Here is an 18102-nt window from a genome sequence, read left to right as displayed (position 1 = left end):
AGCCCAGGAGTGTTTTTTAGAGGACACTGCCTCTAGTTTGTTTATTGAAAATATAACTCATCTAACATTCACTTTTCAATTGCACAGGTCAAATTTTTCACTGTCTTTGCAGCCGTAGGCGCTGAATGACAAGTGGACGCCCCTCAGAGTAAAACTGAGCTCAGACATGCTTGCATCTGCACATCCCTGCTCCTGCACCCTCTATATTCTGTGGCCAGGAAAAGCTCGAAATAATAATCCTGCCCAGAAATTTAGAGGCACTCATGTATCGCACAGCCTTGAGGTCTCAGATAATACACAGTCTCTGCGGCAGCAACGAGACAATGAGCAGTAGATTTGTGTGCTCATCGGCGGGATAAAAGGGGGATCTTGGAACATTAAAAATAAAAACACCTTCAAAATGTGTCTCACGCTGCTACAGTACAACTCCCGACAGCCGACAGAACACAAACGCTTTTATGGAGACAGACTGTGGACAGTCTTGCAGATCTGAGATCTGAGCCTGCTGTTGAGTGGGTACACTCATTGCTGGCTCAAGGTGAGATCAGAGGCTTTTCTGACACGAATCAATCTGGAGTTGTGGAATCGTAACACGCAAAGCTTTGTGTAACTTTAATATTTATCTCGCTTTAATTATTTTTTAATGCTGCACCAGTGGTTCTCTATAAACCAGTGAAATCCAGGAGCTGCATGCTGAATGTTGAGAGAAATGCTGGGGGATGATTTGTTAGAGAAAAGCTCCCTCTAGTGTTTGAACGAATCCAGACACACAAACACAAATAAGTTTCAAAATTTTTAATCAGAGTTTTCATTTTGTACTCGCATGGGTAAACCAACATAGTATATACACATTTGTCCTTTTGGAGAGAAAAAAACAAACAAACATTAAAAGTGCATACATGTTAACAAAAGAGAAATAAATTAACATAGAAGACTCTGACACAGTCTACTAAACTACTGAATGTCACTTTGATCAACTCTTAAAAAAATAGAAAAGTGAATTTAAGGGAAAATGAAGAGGCAAATGGTGGAACAGAGGCTCGAATACATATATATATTAAAAAGAAACGGAGCCTCATGAACCTGGCACGACAAGGAATACAGTAAAACAGCCGTAATACATGAAAAAATCTCAATAAATGCAACACACTGTATTTTACAAAATGCGTTATGAATTATACTTTAAAAAAGAGAACATAAGACGTAAAGGTCAAAGGGGAGACGTGCTATGCGTGTAGCACTGTAGTGTTCTTTGTGAGCTTAAAAAAACATTAAAATGAGACTCGTGACATTCATTCATTCGTTACACAGCTCCTTGGTTTCATCCGAAGGAAGATACAAACCAACTATTACAATTTGTGTTGCTTAAGGCTTCTGTTCGTAGTGTTTACATAAGTCCAAAAACAATTTAAACCCAGACTCACATCTTGAAGTTACGTATTTGGAGTCCTTTAATATCCAGGACGACACACAGCTGTATTGCTGTACGATATCTCGGCTGAATCTGAAATCTGTGGCTCAACGAAAGGATTTTGGTGTCTCAGTTTCAGTGGTTATTGCAACTTTGATTCAGTGAGAAAATTACGCAAAAATGTTGCAGATAATGTCGTTAATTAATGGTTTCACCCTAAAAAAGTTTTGGAACTCTGTTAATCAACAAAACAGCCGCTGGATTCTCTAATCTTATTTAACGTATGCATTTTAACAACTTCAATAATGTTTCACACCCACTTCACCAGTCAACAGAAAAAACGATGACGTTGCTGTTTGCTGACCCTGTTTCAAATAAAAAATAAAAATGATTGCAATGATCGATGTGGCATGAATTCTACAAAAACTATCAACTGAACATTTACATTTTAATGTCATTGTTCGTTACATACTATAATATAAAACTACAAATTTACTATCTTTATTGCATTTAACTATATATATATATATATATATATTTATTTATTAGAGTTGCCTTTATATGAGAGACCGGCCACATCTTCGATGCAGCTGAGGGCATTTCGACAGGGGTTCACAAACTGTTATCACTGAATTAATGGAAGGCTTTTTCACAATACATACATACATGAGGCTATTTAGTAACCACGTAGAGATTATCGCATCCATAGTGTTGTCTCTGCTGGTGTACAACAGTTAATATTAAACATCTTGTCCAAAAACAAAAGACAGCGTAACCTACCAGTTTGGTAGGAGCACCCAGAGAGCACAGATCAGCAGAATTACAAAATAACATACTGTGAAAAAACATAAAAAATATATATAAACATTAAATGGTAGGATGCTAAAAGGAATTATGGCATTAAATAGATTTTTTTTTTCTTTTTTACTTAAAGTTGAATCCTTTTAACTGTACAGATGAAACAGTTTGTCATTTACAACTTCTAAATATTGGAATGGTGTGCAAATTAAGCAATGGGATATACCAGCCATGCTCTGCTTTCTACGTGACACGGCCGAGACTCTTGCATAGTTAATGAAATACATGCATTAGCGTTTTCATGCAATACTGCATTCCTTAATCATTCTCAAATCTGTACATTGACAACTAATTTTTTTAAAAAACAGACGATAACTGCAGTGACGAAAGCTAGAGAGGAAAATTAATTCTGTAAAGATGCTGATTCTTTTTTTTTTCTTGACATCTTGTTTCAACAGGTATTTGGATTATTATACTGTATGTACTTTTCATACGGAGTACAGTACGTGTCTGGTCTTCACTGGCATTTTGAGCTCTCAAAAGTCAGCCATGTTGCACTTTTTGGTAATTCAAACCTCAGCTTTCTTAGTCTAATTGATGAATGAGATGATTATTGCTCTATCTATAGGTGTAATAAAACTAAAAAGGTTATTTCATGAGTGGAAGCCACTGATTAAGATGTTTTGACAGCAGGTCCCTGTGACGTAACACAGGACCAAAGTGATACTGTAGACATTAAAATCATACATCAGGGTGTTTATAACAACTCTGCAAAACAGAACTTCACAGAATCAGTGAAGGAACCGTCTCATATAACATGTTGTAAAACCAAAAACAATTATGTAGGCAATGTGGTGCTACAAATACAATTGTTATGGATGAATGAAAAGTGGTTGGAAAAAACAGGCTGCAGCTTTCAGATTTAACCTCTGTACAGAAAAATAATTCTGTCATCAGCCTCACTGATAGTTCAATATGATCTCAAATTATTCAAACATCATAAGCAATATACAGAATGACTGACATTATCTACTGATGCTTATTTACAACGCATCTAAAAACTTAATTAAGATGTTAAAAAAATCCTAATGCACTGGGTTCTGGCTACACAAATGGATTCGTAATCCAATAAACGTCCCCTTTAGCGAGTGGAGGAATGACGGCATGATCCAGCCCGACACACTAGCCACTACAACTTAATTACAGACTTTAAAACAGGCAAACAAGACGGTGAAAGCCAAAATGACAGAAAATTGTCCTGCTTTGATCCAAAGTGCCATGCACAGGTTCCTGATAGATTACAATGTTAAATAGAAAAGAGCAGCTACAGGAAAACCACAACATTTAAACAGCAGTGTGTTATTTCTATGGCCACTGACAGTTTGAGCACAGCAGCCTCTTTACTTTTTCTAATGGTGTGGCATTAAAAGGGTCCCACAAGGTTTTTGGAAACTATCAATAAACTATCAATAGGAATAAACAAATACATTTTTTAGTAGGGAAGACTATGGTATAAGCCGATATTAGCCTTGTTGACTGTCATCGGCCTTGCAGCAAATAAGGTGACATTCACTGATGGCGGTGGCTGATACTTTTCTGCTGTGTCACATCAATTTTGCACAGGCTTAACAGCGTCCCGTCGTCCCATAGACAATAGGATATGTGTCTGGGATGATCAAAGATCCCAGGACGCCGAAAAGAAGCAGTAAACTAAAAATCAGGGGATGCACCTTATTTGAAACCGTGTTGAAATAGTCAGAAGGAGTGCTAATTTACGTTAGCTGTTAGCGGCCGGTTGCTGACACTAACAGCTAACGGAGGTTGTATTAAGTTACGTTAAGATGTGTTCAAGCTCTAGTTAGAAAAAATAGTATTGGATAAAAGTAGATTATAACATTATCATGATGTGTTCAAATGTAATCTTATAAAATTTATTGTTGTTTGAAGGACAAATTTGTTGATGTTTCCACAGCAATATAAAATAGATATTAAAGAGGAAATTACAATATATTATATATCTTTAAAAAGGCTTCAGAATAAGTTATTATTTCAAAAACGATGTCTTTTTGTGGATAAAAGAACAAAGTTATTTCATAAATTTGTATGATTGAATTTGTAGACAGTATAATGAACAACTAAATGACTTCAAACTGTTTGGTTATTATTTTACAATGAAGATTTCTTTGTTTCCCTGAAAAAAAAAAGAGGAATTAGTAACAACGAAAACAAAATAAACATCAATATTGGCCAAATTATTAGTTTTAACACAAGTATGGGCCCAGAATTTCACAATCGGTGCATCCCTGTTATTAAGTCTACTGTGTTTTTAGCTTGACATGTGCTCTGTTGTTTCTATGACCAAATCTGTATTTGTATTATTGTACTTGGGTTGAAATGTCATTATTTGTTTCAAATGATAATTTTGGTTTTATTTAGTAGCCTTCAACTTGCTATCCAACTTTCGCAAGTCACCACAGTAAAGTTACACAACTGTGTTGCCAAAAAACACAAAAAAGCTCACAAACTGATTTGCTCAAACCATGTTCAGGCCATTTAAATAACACACGTACAATTTTAAATTGTGTTGTATTTCCTCTGAAACCATCTGAGAACCAATGTAAACCTGGTAAATGCTACAGGGAAACAGTTGAGAGGAATACTGTAGATCTACAAGTAAAAGATTGTATGAATGTTTAAAGTAAGAACTAACTAATGGTTGGATTTTAATGGCAAAACCACATTCATTCATTAAAAACATACACTATGCTGGTATCTAATGTTCGGATATTGCAGTTGCAGGTGGAGTAACTCTGAAATGATAATGCTGATTGTTTAAAACGAGGCCAGCGAGCATCATGACAGCTGCAGTGACAACTTCCTGCCTCTGCTTTTGCTTCTGTCACTTTACTGCAAAACAAACCCAGCGTGCAGTAAAAGCCTACATATCTAAACAACTGCTCAAAGACAATAGAAATGGAGCTCTATGATTAATTAAATGGCTCACTACCAATATTCTGTTTCAGCCATGTTAAGAAAGAAATGGCGTTGTCTTCTCCAGTGAGGTACCACAGGTTATGATAATCGCTGCCAACAGGTTTCTGGCTCACTGAAGTGTGTGGTCACAGTTCTGAACATCAGCATTTGAAAATATGCTCGTTTTAAGAAATATCAGTGCCAGAGGAGCATCGGTCTGTTACAGCACCAGGTGTAGTAAAGGGGCGATTCCTTAAAACAACCCCTGAAACATTGAGATGAATGTACCCTTTTACCATTACAACTCTAAGGCCTGTTGACACGACTCTACGATATGTCTTGAAATCATGACAACATATTAAAAATGAGATAATTACATTGCTAAGTTAGTGTGTGTGTGTGTATAACTACTCTGGATAAAAGAAAACTACTTTATCTATACAAAGTGCGAACAATACAACATTCCTACTCAGTGATGCATACAGTAGTAGACTACTATGTTGCCAAAGGCAATTATTTGTTTCCATGTACAGTATTGAAAGGCGCTTAAGATAATTTTCATCTTGCTCATGGAAGGGAAAAGTTATATACTATACTATATTTGTCATTATCTGTACGGACACATATATATACACATATATATGGATTCATATACTTTGATTTTAAAGGGTTTCATTCCAAAACACATTGTCCCTGTGACAAAAAAAAGCTTTTGAGCATTTGATAAAATACATTTCTATCAAAAAAGTACTAGTAAGAAACAAAAATAAGGTTTTTAAATATTGGAAAACTTGTCTCAACGTGAGTACCGATTCTAATTCTTTCTCAAATAGTTTCTGTTTTGGTCCACTTCTTGTCGTCACCTCTGTATTTCTATTCTTCTAAGGTTCATACTCAGGAAGTCTCTCATGTGTGTTTTCAGCTATCAATCTTTAACACTCTTAAGACACGAAAGTGAAATTATCACTAAATAAAGTCTACAAATGTCTTTTCCTCCTTAGCTTTACACAGCCTAACCCTATTAACCAATGAATGAGGTGTGAAGAAAGGGTTTGCAAAGCAGGTTTCACCCATCAATGGTCAATTTGATCGGCTTAAAACAATCAATGAGAACTACTGCCAACGCTTAGCCACCATTATTTCGGAATGAAACTCTTTTGTACGTGTGTGTGTGTGTGTGTGTGTGTGTGTGTGTGTGTGTGTGTGTGTGTGTGTGTGTGTGTGTGTGTGTGTGTGTGTGTGAGCGTCAACCCAGTTTCGGTATTTGTCCAGAGATTATTTTTTGATGTTACGGTTCTGTTCTCACTAACGTTGAGCTTTAAATGCTTAGAAAACAGCAGTTAGGTTTAAGCCAGCTTAATTCCATCTGAATAATGATGAAGAATGTTATTCCACGAGACAAATTATGCATTGTTGGTGCATACGGGGGGGGGGGGGGGGGGGTGCTCCTTACCCCATTAATTTCTTTTAATGTACAAGCTGCTGCATTTTAAATCCAGTGTAGCCAGCAGGATGTTTTGCAAGCAAACTGAACTTAATGTCTGCAATGCTTCGAAGACATCACAAGCCTCTTGTCTGAAGGAGAGATAATTGGATTTCGAAGATTCCAACAGGGAATTCTGTCAGCTGTCATATAAGCCTCAAGTACACACAATCAGACAGGTTGTGCTGTACAGCTGAATGCATATGGCATGCTCATGTACCCGCCATGCCAGGGAAACATCGAACGTGTCAAGCGATTGTCTCACTCGCATCAAAACATTACCTAATGCTCAAAAGGTGTAATTGGTAACAATACACACGGCTCCAAAAACTCAAACTGGCGGCATACCAAGCATCTGTTTGGCACCCAAAATATGCAGATGATGTACAGTACTTTACTTTCTATGCAGCACAGCTAAAATTTCCTGAAGCCGTCTGCCACTATTTGTAATTCAACGCCAGCGTGTGTATCTGATTCCAGTGTACAAAACCGTAACATCAAAAAATGTGTCTCTTTACAAATACACCCGGCGCTCACTGAAACTTAGGCACAAAGAAAATAGCTGCATTATGCGAGTTCAATGTAACTACTATGGATATATCATTGAGGCCTCTTTGTTGTACGTGCAGGAGATTGCATGCTTGATGACAGCTTTCGGGAAGACGCCATCCTTTCGAGAGGCTTCTTCCCGTTAGAGGGAGACTTGAGACTTACTTCAGAAGTGGAAGACTTGGACTTGCCGACGTTTAACAGAGTGCGACTGAGAGAGCTGGGGGGCTTGGAAGACTCCTTTGTCTCTGACTTTGTCTCACCTCCATTAGTCTCTACGGACGTCTGTGAAGACACAGCGTCTCCTGTTTTTCCAGTATCACCACCCATGTCCTTAGCTTGTCCGTTCTGCTTGCATGTCCTCTCTGAGGCCTTTTTGGCAAGCAAGGTGCTTTTTCCTAAATCAGCCGACCGGCGGCTTTCCCTTTGTCGGAGGGCGCTCTTGAAGAAAGACAACCCTTTTTCCTCAGATTTGCTGCTGCGCTGCAGGTCTCTGGTGGATACGCTTGGGGAGCGCAGGCTAGTGACGGAAGAGCTGCTGCTGGAGCTCCTCACTGATCTCCTCTCAGGCCGGGTGCTGTCACCACTCTTAGACAGCGAAGAGCGCGATGCCAAGTTGCCTCGGAGACTGTCGACCAGGGGACTCGTGTGCATAGAATCTCTGCTGTAGCTCCTTTCTACCAGCCTTTTTCGACCACTCGTGGAGTTTTTCTCAGTGACACTGGAATTCTTCTTTGCAGTGGGCGAGGGAGAAGCTGAGGACTGAGGGGTGGAGCTCACTAATGGCTTCCGTTGTGGCGTTGCATCTAGAGGCCGAGTTGCCTCCTTTGTTTTGGAGGGAGTTCCACAGGGTGTAGAGGTGCTTTTCTTTACACTCTTTTCTTTAGTATTGCTCCCCTTTTTGCCTTTCACAGGTGTACCGGAAGACGTCTCAGCAGTGGAGGTCTTGTGGGTTGCGCACAAACGTTTTTTGGAAGTCTTCTCTTGCTCCACTTTGCTGGAACTCTTTGTGGAGCCTGTGCTTTCTGCCTTTGAGCCAAATCCTCCTATACTGCTCTTACGCTTCTGCTCTTTGGAGGGAGTAGCTTGGGCGGGTAGAATGTTTTGGTCTATAGCTGTGATCTGGTTGTTGTTTTCAGTTGGCTCATTTTTGGTGCTCTTCTTATCCACTGGAGTGGGAGCCCTGCAGTACATCATGTCTAGGAACCTTTTGTTGTTGTCCTGGTCGCTGAAGTTACTCTCCATCATGGACAGGGGAGTCCTGCTGCCGAAGTAGCGTTCGTGTCTACTGTAGCTGCCGAAACAGGACGTGGAAACTTTGTCATCGCAGGCCTCGCCTATCCTCTCCAGAGGAGGAGAACATCGAGAGTCGAGGGAGAAACGTGAGGGGGAGTTGGATCTCATGTGCAGCTTTGCAGAGAGAGACCAGGAAGGCTTTATCCCACTGTCGCTGAAGGCTAAGGGACTAGCGATGGATGACCTGGAAGACAAGCTCTGGCGTTGAATGCTCCTCACAAAAGGGCGAACAGAGAATCCTCCTAAAAACAAGGAAACATATTAGGAAGAAATGCATTTTTTGTTAAGGGCACAAAAACTGGACAGAAGACCCAATCAGACAGATCAATTTTCAGCAGTCTCTACTGCTTTTTGTACTTGATTTCAATGAGAGTAAGCTTTTTGCTCGCTGCTTTTGCACTGTGGGAGCACCCTAAATGCCTGGAGTTGAAAAAAACTTGGAGCAGAAGAGCACCCAAAGCCTTTGTCTACTTTTTTCATTGTCCAATTGGATAAATTCGCATTTTGCAGATGACATTTTGCGAAAATGCTCTCCATTTTGCAAAAGCTCTCCATTCGATCTGGCCCTTAAAGTGCTTTTGGAAGCCTTGAATTAATCCAAAGTACAACAACAACTACACAAACTACATTATTTAAATTTGTTAATAGCTTAAGTCAACTAAAAGGGTGTGAATAAATGTAATTGATAAATACTACAAATAATAAAACAATCACTTTAGACCACTTTTGGACCATGACCCACTGGTTGGGAACCACTGATACAGCAAATTACATCATTTAGAGGCAGTATCCATAGTGAGATCTGTAAAAGTTGTAGTTAAATACCAGTTTGCCTGGCCAACATTTTTGGGGACTGTGCTGACCCTTCATTCTGGAGGGTTAAACACAACCTACATTTATATTAACCACAAACAGGAGCCCAAGCCAACATCTGTCTTAATTTGGATTCACTCGGTATGTGAGGTTTCCCACAGTACAGAGCTCTGTCAAGCATGTTTTCTAGCTCGTCCCAGTCAGATGTGACACATGTCGTGTCAAGTTCTGCCTTATTCCGGCAATATGCTCCCGCTTTAGAAAAATAAATTATGGAATTTTGGAGTTTGTAAGTTCAGGTGGGAGAGTTCCTCACTACAAGGCGCTCTGGGAAACCTTGATGGTATTTTTTGATTCCAATGGAAATATTGTCGGTACAAAGGTTTGTGTTTGAAAGCAAAACTGTCTCTTTGAAGCTGTTTTCATTTGTCATTTTGGTTTGTGACTGACGGTTAGCCACATGTGTTCTGTTTCATATTGGTTTTGGTCTGATTTTAAATAAAGTCCAGTCTCATCTGGTGGGTGGATGACCTTAAAAGTGGTACAACGATAACATGGCTTTTTCTTTGTCTCACCATCATCTTCACTGCGTTCTCCTGGAAACTCTACTGACTCAGCCAGCGATGCCAGAGAGGTGCGTCTGGATGAGGCTCCGGAGGCCAAGCTAGCAGGCCTACTGCCAGGTAACCGGTTGATCCAGTGGTCACACAGGGATGAACTGGTGGAACCTGCATGAAAGACAATAAAAACTCTTGTTTCCTTTAGAGGTTCAAAGTCAAAGTGAGACTTTTAATCTTGTTATTTTTCCTCAGGTAATATTTTCCAAAAAGGTCTGCCCTATGTGGTAGGTACATGCACAATGAAATCATAATCAGTCCCTTCAGGATGCAGCAATCACAGCAGTTAATGCAAATTCAGCCAGCCCCTATGAATTCTGCATATCCTTGTAATTTTATCCAATTACCACAACTTAACTGCATATTTGACCATTTAAAAAGGGTAAAATCTCATTTCACTGTAGATCTGTGCGCAGCGTATTAATTCACTCCTCCTCCCTCTCTTTCTCTGTTTATCATGAGACTACTGCAGCAGGACCAGAGCTCTGTGACAGGAGTCACAGACACACAGTGACAGGGCTAAGTGTTGGCATCACACGGCTAATGTTACCCAACATTTATTTACAGGTTTAACGACAGTCGAGCCATTTTGCTGTCGGTGTGAGATTAACGGTTTGGTGTCGGATGTTAACCACTGCTCAGGACTCCAAGCGGAAAAAATGACGAGAAGGGATGAGATCACGTTATGCTGTGTTAGCTTGTGCTATCTGGGCAGAGAGCAGGAGGAGAGCTGCTCACAGGGACTGTCCTTTAGTGCTGCACTGAACAGCATTAACAGTTCAGTTCATTACACAGAACAGTTATGACTACGTTTCCTTTGTCAAAAGTTGTGGATGGTACCAACAAAACCATTCCAGTCTGTCCCACTTTTTCATCACCCCACTGTTGAGGTACCTAGCACACTGATCAGGAACTAAAAGGTGGAGCTAGAAACACTACAGTCCGTTGACTGATCAAAAATGAGTCCATATGGGTACTGTACCGAAAGTGTTTGGTAGAAATGCCGCTTAATTAAGATGTTTACATTGATTGGTTTTAAGTTTCTCTCCAGTATTCAACCGCTAACCAAAACCTTCCATCACAATAAAGGTTCATGCAAATACTGCAATAAAACTACACTTTACTTTGACTTGATCACAATGTGACAGGAATTCTAAATACAGCAGATATTATTTAGACAGAATGAAATAAATACTGACCAGCAACAGAGCTGTTAGCAGACCAGGAGGGGATAACTGTCCTCCGCTGGTAGAACAGTATGTAGGCCGTCTGCTGACACACGTCATCATCAGGTACTGATGAAACCTCGCTGTCATCAAAGCAGTACCACTGACCATCAATGGAGTTCTTACAGTACGCTGTGAGCACGAAGCAAATGAGAGAATGGGTCAGAACGGATAATGAACACATACAGTCTAATTCTATGTCCATATGAACAACTGTTTGTACATTACCCGTGTAGTGGCCTCCGTGCATGTTCCCATGGTGGTTGCACACAGCATACAGGTCATACAGGTAGTCGTCGGGGTTTCTTCCCAGGCCATATGGGCGTCTCCATGGCGACCAGTGGGAAGGCAAACTCCAGCTGCTCTGGCTTCTCTTCACCACATGAGGTGCCATGTCCATGCCCATCAGTGGGAACCTCACCATGTTCTGCATCTTCACCCTCCGGTCCCCTTCCTGTAACAGAGGCCAAGTTAAACAGATCAGCATTAAAAGGAGGACACCGGCTGAACTACTAGTTGCAGCTGAGAGCGCTTGTGGTAGGGTGATATGTTCTCCATAGAGTGTCGGTTTATTTGTGGTTTTGTGAAAAGTACACAGTAGCTACAACTATTGCATAAGGGGCAGTGAAAATGCAACGTGCGCAGGCTTTCTTAAACTGCTGCTGATCCAATGCTTGCTTCATCACCTCCACTGCACTGCTGACATGTGCCAGGCTGTAATCATTCAGCAGCGAAGCAGCGTAGAGGTATAGACATCCAACAGTCCCCAAGTGCCACACCAGCAAAGCTGCATTTCACTGTACCTTGTGACAAGTAGCTACAGACCTTTAACTGCTTCATTATTTAGAGTGCAAGCCAGCTTTTCCCTAAAATTTAAGATCCATTTAGTCAAACTTACAAAGAATGCATGCTTCAGGAAATACAATAAAATCTCGATGTCAGTGCTGGTATGATATGTGAGTTTCAGAGCCAATATAAAAATGATTTTTCTAAACCTTACAGAAATATGAACAAATGAAGACATAGATAATAAACTGTAACTGTGTTAACATGAGCATCCATACAAGAACTACAAGAAAAAAACGATAAGAATTCCAACATCAAGTCCAAAGCAAACACAGATAAAGAAAAGCAACAACTTCATGTAAAACAAAAACAGAAATGATTCTTGCTCTTGATACTCAGAGTGTAGTTCCACATTTCTGTTTTCTATTTAAGCAGAGTTTGGTTGAGCTGAAATACCTGTCTGAACCTCTTGAGATGCAGAATAAGCACATCAGGAAGCGTCCACAGGCTGAGCTTAATGCGGCCCTGCTGCAGCTGCTTGCAGTGGGGACAGCGCCAGGCGTCATCTGGGGCCAGCTGAAACACACACAGCCCAGGCAGCAGCCATCAAGGACAAGCTCCGACCACACTGCTTATAAAACTGGCCTCACACAGGATAAGGCCCCGAGTTTTTCTCCCTATTCTCCTGCGGAGCAATCCCAGGCAAGTCAGACCACAATGTGTACGTAGGCCTGTGCTCAGTTTCTTCCAAACATAGCATTAGAAGTCAAATACACAGTAAAACCACAGAGTGAAAGACTTTTTGAACTTTAGAAGAGAAATGATAGACCGGTGGGGAGAAGACAAATGTGAGGCTACACATCAAAATATACTCACCACTGACGTGCCAAGGCAAATCTAAGATTTATTGTCTAATGTCAAAGTACTGACTGCGCAGTAATCGTGTGTGGGGGTGTAGCTTTGTGTATGCGTGCACTGGCCATGTGTGCGATCACAGCGCTACCTGCTCCTCCTTAGTGTAGAGCTGGAAGCATTGAGCGAGGGTGCAGGCCTGCGGCTGATGATGCTGCTCCCTGTGCAGATACACACTCTCAGCATCAGGAATGTACTCCTCCTCAGTGTGTCCAAACAGACTGTGGGAACACAAAGCACGGCTCATTCACTCACATCAATGTCATGTAAGGATCATATGATCTACCTTGAGATTTGGGTACTGCAGTAAAGTCGTAAAATATTTTTATTTCAATGTGATTAAGACACTTGATGTGATTGTTAAACACATCACAGTAATCCAGTTTGTCTTTGATTTAATATCTGGCATAAAATATTCCTCAACTATGAAGTACCGTAAGTTGTTCTAAAAGTATTGGATCTTGCCGGGGGTGCAGCAGCATTGAAAAGGCTTCACAAACAACACCTGCACAAACATTAACTACAGGTTTGACAGTATTCACATTTGACAGTGTCTTGCGGGTATTGTCCACATGTTTGCCAAAGACTGCTAGTTCACTGCCAAACTGGGAAGCTGATGAACTACACATGACTTCTGATTAAGATGTGACTTCCATTTGACCAGCAAAGGGTGTGTATCTGTGCGTGTGTGTGTGTGTGTGTGTGTGTGTGTGTGTGTGTGTGCATATGTGTGTTAACCACACACAGTAATTAGCTTAAGTAAGGAAATAAGAGCAGACATGTTGTTGATTGTGTAGGCGGTTTTTCAGACTCCTCTGTTTACTTGTGGTTTAAAACCACAACTGGTTCAAATTAAGCACATCTGTAAGAAGATTAAGCAAGTTTATTTTTTCAAAAGCAAATAATGTGATGAATAGTGAAGGCACCTACATTCAAGGGCTCACAAAAGGTTTAGAGCTGCATAATAACCCTCGTTATGTTTGAGGATTTGCTTAACTTGACAGTCCCTGCAGAAATCCTGCACAATGCAGTGACTCACCATCAATTCGATTTTACTGAATTTTGACTTGGACCTATTACGCTTTTCCTTATTTTCTGTGACATATAGAATCTTATATCATTGACTATTCATATTAAATGTAAAAGTAATCCCTGTGAGTAAAAGCCTCAAGCTTCAGAGCTTCCTAAATACTCTGTTTCCAATGTTTTTTTCTACTTGCGAGACAAGCCGACGTCATCTCGTGACGGATTTCCTCATATGGTCGTCTGCTCAAGGCAAGCTACTACAAGTGTTTACATTACATACACTGCTACATGTAGCTACATGCTAACATCAAACCTGTAATCTTGGTTGCTGATGCTGTTAATTTCTCCTCAATTTCGAAACATATTCATGCTGGAACATGCCCAGTTGTAAAGATTTTGGTTTAGAAGCTTTTCTTGGTGATTGTTCACGATACACAGCAGCTTTACTCAATTTCACTCATTCCCCAGCTGTAATAACAGTGCAGACAAAGACAAGTGTTCCAGCACAGACATTACGAGAAAAATAAAGTGTTTTTTGAACATTAAAGTGTGTGCACAGTATGAACCTGCTAATGAGGGTGTTCTTACGTGACCCGTGAACATGCAGCGATGTGAGAGCAAGCTTAATTTTGTGACTGTGACTGAGTTATTGCCCTCTAAACCAGTGAGCAGTCACATTATGCTGAGAAGCGGGTACAAGTATTGAATAACCTGACTGACCAATTAAGGATCACAATATGGCAGTGGTGACTTCAAATACTTACAGATCACACTTTGGTTCAATGCATGATACTGCTGATTAGGGGTGTAATCTAATCACTGATGCAAAGTGTAAACATCAATATATATCGTCATCTTAAAGATATGCCTTTATTTTGAGATACCCACTGCACGTCCGTGTCACCATTTACGTCCAAGCACACCTACTTCCTAAATATTTTCTTTTTTTTTTAGTATTTAATATTTAATATTAAAACTGATCCTGTCATCTTAATTGTGATCACTACATATTCACTTACATGGACAAACTTGTTAGCTGGCCTAATAACAAACTGCCTACAATATAATTACAGTTAATTACACATTCGATGTCATGCCTACAAGGCAAGTTATTAAAACAAATGGTTTAACCTGTTCTTCCAAATGAACACTGTGGTTTAATATAATTTGGTGTCTGCAGTCCAGTTTTGTGAAATCCGACATATTGTTCCCGATGAAGATCACAGCAAACAAATGTCAAAACCTGGCTCTGTTCCATTCTGTGCAGAGCAAACCTACTGTAGATAAAAATAAACAGAGCACAGAACTCTGGCAAATATTAATCTTTTTCACTCACTAGTCCTTGGTCTCTTTGTCCCACTCCACCACAATCTTCACATGCGGCGGCCCTCCTTGTCCACAGGACTTGTAGGCTCTGTAAAAAAAAAAAACAACAACAACAATAGTGACATTTATAAATGTGGTTTTATACCACTTTATTTATGTCACTGTAGGCTCATGTGAAAAGGTTTTCCTGAGTTGTGAGCCATATAATCCACGTGCAATTACATTCCACTTAAAAATGGGGTTAGTGTGAAGGACATGTCTTTTGCAGATGGGCTAATTTAATATGGGAAATTAAATTATTAACAGCTTCTGTTGAGTTTAAATAATTGTGTTAATAACAGACTATAATATATTCAGATACATCCTGGTTGTCACTAAAGAAGCAATTGATCAATCATAGCAGTACCAAACACAACTCTGACTTCACTCTGATTCGTGCACCTCTATTGAGCAACAACGTTGTGACTTGTTTTACTGTATAAGGCAAACATGCTAAACTGGCATTTTAACAAACAGTCAAAATCATGTCAGGGCATGTCACCTAAGCAGGCCTATGAGAAAGAGAACTAATGGGACATGTTTGCAAAGAGAAGATAAACGAGGTGGATTTAATTTGACCTCACCCAATTAGCTTAGATCATGCCTGCCTTTACCTTTGTGTGCATATGTATAGCATATGCAGTGTTGGTTTGGAAGAGGTAAAGATCAAGATGGAAATGGTAAAATGCCTTCTTAACATTTGATTCACCTTATAACATTCAAATCTGTATGACTGTTTATCTACCCTTCTAAATGAATGGCTGTGAAAGAGAATTTCAATGTCAGTAGGATGAGATTTATGAAAGTGTATACAGTAGTTAATGCACAAAGTATTAAAGACAGGTACATTTGTGTCATTACAAGACCCCAAAATCACAAAATTCTATATTCAAATAATTGACACATTTTGGTCATAACACTCAGCACATATTAAGCAGTAGACAGATGTTGTATTCAACAGCAGAACTGACCTTTCCACAGTTGGGTGACACAGTGGTCGCTCGTCTTGAGGAAGGAGGTAGGTGATACCAACAACGCCGACCACCCGAAGACTGAAAGGTCCAACCTATACAGAGACACCACTATCAGTACATCTGTTAGGCCCCGATCACACAGAAAGCATTTTAGCAGCTGGAGGCGGCTTTTTTGTATATTCTGTGAACTCCTAAAGTCGAAAAAAACTTCCAACTTAAGAGTGGAAAAGCACCCCATGTCATCTCTTTTTTCATCATCGTTTTTTCCATCGTCCAATCAGATGATTTGAGAGGGGGGCCTTTTGTGGTGGTCATGACAACAAGTTTACAGTTGGTAAACAATGGAGGAGAAACTGGTGGTAGCAGCTGCTGGATACCCAGAGCTATACAGCCCAACAATAGACAGCAAGTTGTCAAACTGCCCCGAGTCATCCTAAAATGTACCTGAAAACGGCCATCACCGAGGTGAAGCTCTTGGACCAAGTGGTGGTACTCTCCATGATCCATCCTCTCTATTAGGGTCTCATGTACCTACACAGATCTCTGTTTCCATGTGCCCAACAAACTATTTACTGACAGCCTCTCACCCTCAACCAGAGCTACAGCAAGTACCCTCTGCCTGTCCATTTCAGGAACTAGCTACTAATTACTGTGAAAAAAATAAATAAATAATGGTAGATTGATTACAAGGGAGGGTTAGTGTAAGGACATGACAGGGTGGTTGCCAGGCAACAATAAAAAGGTGCAGCAAGCATTTTTAATTTACAAGTGGCAATCAATTTTTAAAAAAGGCAGTGCAGTGCGCCTCTGTGTTATCAGGGTCTTAGACTTGTAACAAGATGTAAGCAGAGAAACAGGGATGCCCATTAAGAATTTCACAAATAGTAATCTCACGTTCATTTCACTGATTTCACTTGTTTTTGAGGCTCATATCTGTTATACAGATTTTCTTATCACCCCAGGCTTACTGTTTGCGGCATCAACTTATTTACTGTACAGACAAACTGTGTGTAGTGTTCCTCTTCCTACCTGAATGTAGACACCTGGCCTCAAAAGATGACGCATTTTCTCCAGGATCTCTTTCTGTAGAGCATCCCAGGTCACAGTGCGTTCCATGTACAGTACAAAAGGTAGCCCGAACCTAAAAGAACATAGTGTGCGTAGCTTTGTTAAACCTTATCAGTTTCTCCAGGAAGCTTTGAACAACACCGATGACCCATTAATAAAGGTCATGTGTCCTAAGAGAGACAGAGGACAAGTTAGCATCATAGAACATAGAATACTGTGACTGTATTACCTCTTTCCTTGGTGGCCGGAACAAGCCCTGTTACACACCAGAAGGATCATTTTCTCTGGTCCCAGGTTTTTATTGGGGGATGCAGATAAAGGAGTCATGGCCCCCTGCATGAAAGACGGAGTCCTGCTGATCTCTGGCCCGTACTTCAAGTTGTTATGATTCAGGTTTGCCAGAAGACTTCCTGTGAAAGACACAAAAAATAATTTGATAGATTCAAGTCTTTTCATTTTATATGAAAAAAGCAGAATATTTGCAAAAACATTGAGCATGATTTACCTCTTTTTGTGCGTATGTTTTCCAGTTTGAAGGTCTCTGGTGTCTCAAAGGCAAATATGGAATCACTCTCTTGAATGATGTCGAGATCATCGTCATCGTCGCAAAATGAACGATGGAAACCGTCATAGTACATTTCAGTCAAAACAAACTGAAAGAGAAGAAAACAGTCAATTAAAAAAACTGCGAGTGTCCACTTTCTCTAGTGTTTTCTTACTGTTACTGTAAAAATGAGTCATCATTTTATCACTCATTGGCCTGCTTTAGCTCTCATTTACATTTACTCATGCAGCTTTTTCATCC

General features: G+C 40.2%; 1 protein-coding gene across 1 annotated transcript; it reads right to left on the bottom strand.

Annotated features, from left to right (window-relative positions):
• Positions 1 to 780: 780 nt before the first annotated feature.
• On the bottom strand, positions 781 to 17950 carry LOC126387556 (ubiquitin carboxyl-terminal hydrolase 31-like; the record flags this gene model as incomplete). Its single annotated transcript, XM_050040069.1, has 11 exons — positions 781 to 8752; positions 9899 to 10051; positions 11140 to 11298; positions 11395 to 11620; positions 12409 to 12528; positions 12956 to 13085; positions 15227 to 15304; positions 16227 to 16321; positions 17259 to 17370; positions 17527 to 17707; positions 17803 to 17950. Coding segments are annotated over 11 exons (2889 nt in total), but the record flags the coding sequence as incomplete, so codon positions are not given.
• Between the last annotated feature and the right edge of the window lie 152 nt (positions 17951 to 18102).

Source organism: Epinephelus moara, unplaced genomic scaffold (genome assembly GCF_006386435.1).
Source record: "Epinephelus moara isolate mb unplaced genomic scaffold, YSFRI_EMoa_1.0 scaffold806, whole genome shotgun sequence".
In the NCBI taxonomy this organism is placed as follows: Eukaryota; Metazoa; Chordata; class Actinopteri; order Perciformes; family Serranidae; genus Epinephelus; species Epinephelus moara.
The sequence above is the reverse complement of the archived record's forward strand: the minus strand, read 5'-3'. Positions and strand labels throughout refer to the sequence as shown.